This window comes from Limulus polyphemus, unplaced genomic scaffold (assembly GCF_000517525.1).
Source record: "Limulus polyphemus unplaced genomic scaffold, Limulus_polyphemus-2.1.2 Scaffold2382, whole genome shotgun sequence".
NCBI classification, from domain to species: Eukaryota; Metazoa; Arthropoda; class Merostomata; order Xiphosura; family Limulidae; genus Limulus; species Limulus polyphemus.
In genome coordinates, this window is record NW_013667992.1 from 89203 (window position 1) to 100288 (window position 11086).

The 11086-nt window shown below is 30.1% G+C and overlaps 1 protein-coding gene across 1 annotated transcript in view; it reads right to left on the bottom strand.

Moving 5' to 3' along the window:
* The window catches only part of LOC111087614 (zinc finger RNA-binding protein-like), a 19705-nt gene that overhangs the window by 3921 nt on the left and 4698 nt on the right, over window positions 1-11086 (bottom strand). The window contains exons 2-3 of the mRNA XM_022394874.1: window positions 3183-3360; window positions 1103-1222 (exon numbers count right to left, since the gene is read on the bottom strand). Of these exons, the coding sequence (XP_022250582.1) occupies window positions 1103-1222; window positions 3183-3360 (298 nt within the window). The remainder of the gene's footprint in view (window positions 1-1102; window positions 1223-3182; window positions 3361-11086) is intronic.

The following is an 11086-nucleotide window of genomic DNA, read 5'->3' on the forward strand; positions in this document are numbered from 1 at the left end:
GTTCCCAAGGGTCTACATGAATACAGTAACTATTCCACAACATTGGACAGTAATAACTGGTAAATATTTTTGTTTTGGATGGTCTACATGAATACAGTAACTATTCCACAATATTGGACAGTAATAACTGGTAAATATTTTTGTTCCCAATGGTCTACATGAACACACTAACTATTCCACAATATTGGACAGTAATAACTGGTAAATATTTTTGTTCCCAATGGTCTACATGAACACAGTAACTATTCCACAATATTGGACAGTAATAACTGGTAAATATTTTTGTTCCCAATGGTCTACATGAACACGTAACTATTCCACAATATTGGACAGTAATAAAACACTGTGAACTACAACTGTATTATAAACATTCCTTAAACAGATTATCTAATTAGTTTAACACTAGGAACTACAACTGCCGCAGTTGGAAATTTTTTGTTTTAAAATCATTAATTTTTTTTTTCATTTCAAGCCAGAATTTACCATTTCTTTGTTTTCATAATGATTATGATTTTTAAAATGCCTAATCATATTTTTAAACCATTGATAAATTAAGGGTTTGACAAAAATCTGATTTTTTTTACTTTTTAAACATTTTTTTAAATTTTCAATACTTTTATTTTACTTAATCTTTATGTGATGACTAATGAACTTTTAAATCTCCTACTATTTTGTGATGCATCTTTTAAGGTACAAGTTGATTTTAAGAATTCTTTATTTCATATTCTTACCAGTATGTTATGTTTTACTTCATTTCAATTTTGTTATTATTCATAATTGTACTATTTGCATCAAAAATAAACTGTTCAAACTTAAAACTAAAGAGAATTTAATTTTGATTGGTTTGTCTTGTCATAAAGCTCCACCAAAGCAGTTTTATAACTTGCTACTTTAGTGATAGCTTCTTCTGTATAACTTTTTTCATTCATATTTTGCTATGAAAAACCTGAATCGATATATCAACATGGTGACAAACAACCAGTGAACATAATAAAATAATTGAAATTTAATTCAATATATGCAGCAAAGATAAAAAACAGAGAATACACAAATCTTTGACTGGTCATATGTCCAACCCTACCATCAGTTATAAAAACTTCACAGAAGGTTTGAGAATATCAATATGCATCTTACCAGTCTGATGACTCAACTGTCCAGTCTCAGGAGTTCCAAACTTTGCTTGTGCAGCCTGGGGATAGTAGGTATGTGACTTTTCATAAGTCTAAAGTAAAAAAAAAAAGAAATGTAAAACAAAAACTTCTTTCCCTATATCAGTAAGGTTATTGTTTTATAAACACTATTTTACAGGGCAATTTAATTTCTTAAAACAAGATAATGATATTTTACTTTATCTAAAAAACAAATTCTATATAATTAACATTTTTCTATAATTAAAAAATTAGAACACTTAACCTTATATGTACCAGACTTTAGTCTGAACCTGAGTGATCGTAACACTATGGATAAGTGAAGGTGGTTAAATTGAAAAAAAGGAACTCCTAGAAAGAACCTGTCTGTTTAATTTCCACATTTTGTAAGATTTATCAATCTTTGATGTTACAATTTTCTTTGTCCATATTACTATTCTCAATACAAAACAATCTGGTGGCCAGTATGTTCAGAAATGAAAGTATATCAATTAATCCTATCACTATGAGTCTTCCTGTTGTCATGGGTCATCACATTTGAGGACTTGTATTCAAAATTTTATTGAATTACTATAATTTTGGTGTCAAGTTTTAATTTATTACTCCACTTTTAGTATTATACATTAGTTAATTTAAATGTAAATATTAGAACAAATTTCTTAAATATCAAAATTTGTGTGTCATGTGGTATGTTGAATGCAGATATGGTTCAAATTAGATGTTTGTGATGTCAAAATACAAAGTCTATAGCTTCTTATGAATTAGAAATTCAAATTACCAATATTGACATGCTAGGATATAAAATAAGAGCCTCCTATCTTTTCTATTTGTAGAGATGTCACAATATTTACTGAATCAAACACGGTGGCCCCACCCACCTCTTCCATTTTATGAAAATACTTCCTTAAGTACACCCACTTCCATCCTTCGTGACTTTATAACCAATCAAAAGCTCAGAATTTCTTCCACGTGACTTTCTCAGGCTCTTGAAGGTGGGAATTTCCTAAAATTATTATTGTTTCAATTCTTGGAAGGAAGGGGTAAATGAAAATGTTATTTGAAAAACTACTGTTTTAAACCCAAATACAGTTTAGTTAGTAAGCCTGATAAATGACAGTGGAATTCTGCAACACTGATAGAGTAACTTATAATTTTTTATTATTTCAAAATGCACATAAAAACCTAAAAAAGTTATTTTGTTTTACATCCACCAGGTGTGAAATTTAGTAAGGCTTAATATGCAAGGTACAGCAAGTGAGTAAAAACTTCTTTACAATCACAAGTAGTAGATATTTATATATTGTAATGTTAGTCAGATATCGCTGAAAGATCAATAAAATATTAATAATAAATATAAGTAGATGTATAATGTTATGAGATATAAGCCATTTAGACTAAACATTTGTGGTCATTCTAAAATGAAAAAAGCATAACTTATATCTATGTCATAATTTTTTATGGTGGTTATGAGGACGGTCAAACTGACCAAACCCGCACAGAGATAAGATAGAGAAAATAACATATAAAAAGTTGTCCCTAAAATGAAAACATTTGATAATTATCTGGAGGTTATTAGGTTATAAAGATTTTGCATATGAAATTTGACAATTTTCTGATGTATAAATTATTCTAATCTTCAAATGAAAATTACTTTGCATGTTGGATAGTCAACATTTAAAAAGAAAACATGCAAGAGCAAATGATTACTTAAAAAAATCTTAAAACTTATTCTGATATTTTGTGTTAGAAAGCCTTGTAATGTTTACCAATAATTTGTAAAATTTTGTGAAGGTAAGTGTGCTGTATTAAATGTTATAGTAAGAAAATGGTTACAAATTCAGTCCCTAAAACCGAGCCCGTAATGAGAGTTATAAATGTGTTAGAAAATTTAACATTCTGCAAAATGGACATTTGACAATATTAAAAGAAAATTAAAAAACACAACCCTTTCTGTCCTATTTTATACCCTTAATTACAAAAAGAGCAAACAAGGTAAATACAACAAATTTATTCTGATTATGACCAAAGACTCACTTGTGGGCGAGAATCATAGTTGTAAACAATTGTTCTACGTCCTGCTGTTTGATAGCTTTCATATTTGGGAAGACCACTTCTGTCAGCTGATGCATAAGGATGTGCTGACCCTTGTCGAGGCTGAATACTGTATCCTACAGTAGATGATAGAGCTTCATTGGGTTGGTATTTACCCTGACTGGTTGTAAAAGAAAGTAATCTTATTAAATCATGAACTGATCTGTTTGAATCTAACTACTTATTGCAAATATTATCAGATATATATTACCAATTCCTACATTTAAGTCAAAAGAATATTTAGCTTACCAGTGTCTCACTTTTCTTTCTACACTGTACTATTTAATTTTCAAATGTCTTTTTTTTTAAAGTTAAGTGTTGTTGGTTATGATGAGGATGCTGCTGCTTTACAAAAAGATTGAGATTATTTGACAACTTGGATGAATAAATGGCTTTTAATTACAGTTAATGCATGGGAGTTATCATCATTTAAATAATAAGCATAATTTCAATTAAAATAACATTAACAGTGTTAAGATTTTTAAACAAATCTTGGTGTTCTGGTTCATCAGTCTTTTATGCCATCCAAGTAGTATGCTGTTGTTAGTGATAGAGCAAACAGGATTTTCAGTTGTATTTATAAAAATATCAATTATAAGTTTCATGTTATGATTTCATTGAATAAGTCATTGGTTAGGCCTCATTTGGATTGTCAAGTTTACAGCTGAAGGATTAATTTTAACTTGATTACCCATAAGCATCAATTACTGTCACATAAAATAATCAATTAATCAAAATTATGACTAAATCAATTAATGTAATGAAGCAACTGATATATTACCATTATGATTTATCATTATTTTCAACTAATTCAAGGTTCAACTTAATTTATTAGTGTCATGACTCACCAAAAATAATCAACTAATCAAAATTTACATTTCTAATTATTACCATTTTCAATCATTCCAACAATACAAGTTTCATGTAAGAATAATCAACTATTTGAATGTAATTGATTAACAAGACCACCAATTAATCAATTAGCAAATTCCACTAATCTCCCAGTTCTACTTATAAATAATTTTAGGTTTAAACTAACTTTATTTTCCCTAAGCTCTTAACATTAGTACAGTAAGTTAGAAAATACTAGTAGCAGTTCTTACATCAACTACAACATCATATTACATCACATGAAACATGAAAACAGGACTTACTGAAATAGTTTCAAAATTTATCAACCATGATAAATTAAAAAACTACATGTTTTCAAAAACTTTTATCATCTGCTTATATTTTTTCTATGTACTTTCTTTGTAAACTTTTAGAAATGAATTTGTTGTTCATTGTTTTCTTCGTTGTTATACACGTGTTTGCTGAAGAAAGAATATGCCTATTTTGTAACATACAAATGCAAATAAATTTGGTATTCATCAATAAATAAACATGACAGGGCACAGAATTAATCCAAAAGTATCCGGTGATAGTTATAGTAAATTACCAAAATCATGGAGCAAAATTTTAAATCAATAAGATGAAAAAATAATGGCATATTGATCAGTGAACAAGCATGGCTCAGTCTTGTTAGCACATGGGAAAGCTCTATGTAGTCTCTCACAGCACTAGGTGCCGCCACAACGTTGACATCATTCATCCATAAATAAATATGAAAACATGAAGAAAAAACACTCCTTCATACAATCAAGTTCACTTGTTATAATTATTTAAATTAACTTCTGTTTTTGACAGAATACTACTTCCTGAATAACATTCATACAAAGTTTGACTAGGTTGCAGGGAATCGCATATTTACAGGTAGTTGTAGATATTGTTAATAGATGTTCTCATAATATAGTTTTGACATGTTTCACACCTGGACAAATTAGAACCAGTAAATTAATAAATTACTACAGCGAAACCCACCAAGCAAGCCTGTTTATCAAGTTACTTAATTACCAGCTCTGATGAGAAGATATCCAAACAACTAGACACTACACACGCTAAGCCAAAGAGAGAGAGTTAAAAAATTATTAATGTAACAAATGGCAAAAGAGGTCATTTGAGGTAGACCCAATGTTAAAAAAACAGATATATTAAATTGATCTGTTGATAATTTTAAATGATGTTCAACCATTTTTGTTAGAATAAATATTCAAACATTAGTCTAAAAATTAAACCACTGCCACTTTAGGAGTCAATAGAATATTTTTTAATATCATTTTGACAGACATATTATTAACATCACCGAGCAAGGGTTAGGCCTATTCATACACTTTCATAAGAGCTTTCTATTGAGCCTAACGAAAATAATAAAACATTATACTGAAAAAAACTTTAAAAGTACACTAAAATTAATATATTTTTGTGCCAAATTTAACAAGTCAAGATAAACAAGAGTAAACAAAGTGGTATAAATTGTAACAGATTTATTTGGTATCAGAAAAACTTGTCACTTTAGTAACTATACAATTTTAACTTTGTTTTATGGTTGAAATAAAACTGCATTAAAAACTATGAATAATAAGTCTATCTTTAGGTGACATGGTAAAAGTTTCCATGGCTATCTCAAGATGACAACGGAAACATTTTCTGTATCATGTGCAGAAATTCCACGGATATCGATCATAGTTCTCCATTTGTAAAAGATGTTAAAAGTTATAAAACAACAGCATTTAGAGACTATGTTAACTCTAAAAGTCACATCAAGTGTGAGGCACCTAAAAATATTTACTCAAAAACTAATTAGGTAATCTGTTTAAGGAATGTTTATAATACAATTGTAGTTCACAGTGTTAAAACTAATTAGGTAATCTGTTTAAGGAATGTTTATAATACAATTGTAGTTCACAGTGTTAAAACTAATTAGGTAATCTGTTTAAGGAATGTTTATAATTCAGTTGTAGTCCACAGTGTTAAAACTAATTAGGTAATCTGTTTAAGGAATGTTTATAATCCATTTGTAGTTCACAGTGTTAAAACTAATTAGATAATCTGTTTAAAGAATGTTTATAATACAGTTGTAGTTCACAGTGTTAAAACTGATTAGGTAATCTGTTTAAGGAATGTTTATAATTCAGTTGAATATTCACATAAATGTGAAGAAAAGGTAACACTGGTGCATAACATTAGATACACATCAGATAGTTGAACTCGTAATTATTTTGTGCTTATTATAGTTTCCATGCTACAACTTTTAATTCAGTAAGTGTATCTTCACAAAATTTGGCAGACTTTTACTAAACATTACAAGTATTTTGTACACAAAAAATCAGATTTTTTAATGAAATATTTTTACTAGAGATTTGTCTGTGAATATACAGTCTTTTTTTACTATTTTGAGTGTGAAATGATTTCCATGTTAAGATCAAAAATACCTTTCTTCCCCTCAAAAATCTCAAATTTCATTTGCATGACCTCTTAATCCTCCTAAATAAATTTCAAATGTTTTTTCAGTAAAACTTTATACTTTGTTATTTTTTCTATCCTAATTCTATACAAAGTCGGCCAATTTGACTGACTTCGTAACCACCACCACCACAAAAAAAAACTAATTTGTACCATTATTAGTTGTAAATGTGTGGCTCACCTTACACTAACGAATTACATTACACACGAGCTACTCGCAAGCATACCCTCTGAATATTTTTGTATTATATTACTATTATTATTAATTTTACCTAATCTAACCTTAAATATCCCAAATAATGGTTGGAGACGGCTTGAATGGGTAATGAAGTAACACTTTAATATAAGTTTAACATAACAGCAAATGTACAACGTTTCGACAAGGTTTTGTCAACGTCATGCCTTATAAAATTAAGAAATTAAAACTTATATACTATTAAAATATGGATTATTAGCTATGGTTTTATGCTACATTTATTGGTATACCATGAAAAGAAAGTAGTTTAATTAAATTTTGAATGTAACTAAATAAAAACCTCATGACATATGCACAAAAAGATGCTCGTGGAGAAAGGATTAATCAAAAATAAGAAGAAATCATAATAGAAATAATTTGATTACTTGGATAATTGGAATAATCAAAACAATAATAGTGGGAAACATAAATTTCAATTAATTGATTATTGTATATGACACTAGTCATTGATTCTGTCTATTAAACAAGTTACACAAATTCCTTTATTTTAGTAGTTAAACCAAACAATTAATGTTTAGTCTCCATTGTACCATCAACTATCCCAGTTGTTCATCCACTTCATGGTCAGCTTCTTATCTATACCTGTATCATCTGCCCTACTTTCTCATTCTAACTTCCATTTTTAATGTGTGTTTATATAAAGCCTGTATAAAAATCTTGTTTTTCTTTAATCTGAATCACTTTTTCATGTTGTTACTGAGAAACCTGCAGATATGCAACAAGTAACATTACTGTACCGATCTATAACCTGTTTGGGAGGGGAAGTGTAAAGTAACACGCGTGTTTGTTCTGTTAAACAGTAGTTGTTTAATTTCAAAAGTTAGTTCTCTATATATGACAAAAGCAAGTGAGCAAAATAACACTATCAGGAGTGTGACAGAAATTCTTAAAGTTAACCCTTCTCGACACAATTTACACTAAAAAAAAAGTTTATTCTTGAGTGCTGCAGAACTTTCATTTGTTCTTGTAGTGGCTTTCTAATCAGCTCTTTATTCAGACCTGTTTCGTCTTTCCTTTACAATCTTATTATAATTTTCACTTTTAAGTTGTGTGTTAGGCATACAATTTCCAGAAGAAATAATGTTTTTGTTTAACTCATAAACAACCATGTACATTACTAATGATACATAAAATCTTTGACTTGTACATTTTAACAAGTTACAGTGCAGCCTGCACTTACACATTCACTAACATTTAAAGCTTGACAATACGTGAAATTTGCTAATCAATTAAATTCAAGTAATTAATTATTTTCACACGAGGCTTTGACAGTAATAATCATAAACACTCATTTCTTACGAGTCACGACCCTAATCAATTAATCTGAAAAATCTTGAATAATTACTACCTGGCTCTGCAGCAAATGAGCTACTGTAACTGCCCCCTGGTGAGCCACCTTCAGTTTCAACAGCGTTTGAAAAGTCATAGAAGGACGAACCAAAGGAAAATGCTTGGGCTTTCTGACCTTGTCGCTGAGAGACATAAGCTGTGTTGGTTGAATATGATGGTTTGTTAGCTACAGAACAAAAGAATGAAAAAACAGCATATGCAGGTTTGACTGTGATAACTATGCACAAATCCCTTCAATGTTTTTTCTTACAAAGCTAAAAAACAAGTATCTTAATAAATATTTATTTGTGTAAAAAAGATCTTCTAAACAACTATTAAGTACTGTTGTATTTTAAAACTTTTGTAAAACATAACACAGTGTAGTCCCATTATAACGCGATCGTTGGGATCCATAAAATGTCATCGCGAAACAAGCGGGGTCGCGCTAAATCGGGGTTCAAGAAAATTACTGTTCAAACTGACCCAATGTTGACCTAACATCCTAAAACACCTCTATATTTGCCCTCTTTGACTAGTTTTTTTACATGTTCCCTTTCTGGCAAGTGAATTACCTCTGAATTAAAGAATTTTGCGAATGAATCGTTGTTGTTACAGTAGAAATTAAAACACAAGTTATTTTTAGTAGGTTTTTTAATAAACAAAACAACAAATAAAAATATTCAAGAATATTAGCAATCATCATTTGCAGTTTATTTTCTTAAAAAACTGATCAAGTGTTCCTTGCTTGAATGTAGCATGTCTCTGGCTGCAAACGAAATCTGGAATGCTTCTGAGTTTGAGAATTTTTACGTGGTCCACCTCCCGAGTCTCCAGCCAATGGAGGCTAGCCTTGAGGTATTCAATGGCTTCAGACACTTTTGGTGGTGGTGATGGAGGATCTTCATTATCCTCTTCTTGTGGCTCGAGAACTGATACACTTGCCTCCGTCGGTGCTATAGTTACGTTACGGACGATCTCGGCGTCCGTCAAGTGCTCATATGTTGGGCATTCGTTGTCAACAGAATACCACTGGTGTTGCTCTTATTTGCTTCATTCAGACAGCTTCTTTGCCTCAAGCACATCTTCATCTGTGAAGCCGTACAAATCTGTCTCGTCATCATCATCTTCCGTGGTATATTGCAGTGATGAAAAGGCTAGCCCCAGACCCTTCTCCCAGTATTTCTCTATACACAACAGGCTGACTGCTGCCCAGACCATCCCACCTAAGTGGCAAACTTCCTTGATGTTCAGGCTCTTCAGATAGGCTTCAAGCGTTGTTGAAGGATTTAGTGAGAAAAAACGTTTGAAATGCATTTAGGAGGTTTTATGGATTACACAAAGGAAATTTGAGATATTTTAGATGACGAAAAGTATTTTTAATTTTGACATGAAAATCACTTTGCACTCAGACTAGTTAAAAAAAAAAAGAAGTAAAAATACTTCATTAAAAAATCTGATTTTTGTGTGTGCAAAAGGCTTCTAATGTTTACTATGAGTCTACAAAATTTTGTAAAGATACACTTAAAATATTAAAAGTTATTAGTATGTACACTATAACGAGGTTATGATTACAAGGTCAGTCCCAGCCGGTGTCGAAAGAGTTAATAACCCATCGCGTTATATCCGAATTCGCGTTAAATCGGGCCGCGTAAAATTGGGGTTTCACCGTATTAGAAACACTCCTAAAATACTTCTCAATGTTGTGTCATGTTTATCCCTATTAGTTTAAATAATTCTTATACACAAACTTATATTACACTGTCTATATTCTACTACTAAAGAACATCTACATATCGTTAGTTCTTTTCTCTTGATAACAAACTTTTCAAACATGATCGAACGTTTAAACTTCTATATAGTAGTACCCACTTGCTACAAAATAATATGTTTTAAACATTTTTAGTCAATTATTGTATTATGATTGTGGTTCTTTTAAACCAAATAAACCACTGGCACCTAGAATCTAGTAGTAATTTTAATCTTTTTAAAATACAGCAGTAAAACTGTCAAATCAAATCCAAACAAAAGTCAAACCTGAGGTGAGAAAGTATTCCTGTAAACATGATGATGAGTATCTTTGAAATTTATTTATTGAGAAATTATAAATACATTGTAATCCTATGAAACTTTTCTTAAAATCAGAAACAAAACCTTAAGCTTTTGTAGAAATATCAAATATAGGCCAGTTACTTTATCAAAACTGTCTGTTTATTGAAATAAAGTAAAAAAAAACTACTTAGTTGTGTATCATTCAAATATTTAAATCTAAAGCATAATATAAACAAATAATAAATTGTTTAATAAACACAAAATTAGAAGACGAACCTGTAAAATCATTCAGATTACTTGGAAACTGTTACACAGTATAAAAATGAAAAGTGATTCCTTTTTATCTTTGAAGAATTTCATAAAAAACCTCTATTAGTAATATAAATATTGAATTTCAGACTATCAGCTCTGTCAATCTGACTTGTCAAGAAGAGGATCCAAACGTCCTGTTAACCACTTTTTAGTAAGGAATTATAAAAGATTAAAGTTATTCCAAGTTCTAGAAAATTTACAAGATTTTAAAATGTTTCGATATGTAGTTTTTATATTTTATTTGTGTTTGTTGTTAAGCACAAAGTTTCACAATGGGATATCGAAAACCTGGTTTCAGCAATGCGAGCTCTCAGACTTACCACTGAGCAAATTTTTTTTTTGGGGGGGGGGGGATGTATTTCTGGAATAAACTGAAAACAGGATTTCTATATTTTTCTAATCAAATTAGCCAACTCATGGCACTCCAGTGAGTTTAACCTATTGTCCTTTTTCTTTTAGCTTTCTGTACCATTATAATAAAACACGTTCTTTGATGCTCCATCTTTATTTTCATTCCAAGCCAAACAGTGGTAAGTGTTAATGTGGACAGTTACAGCAA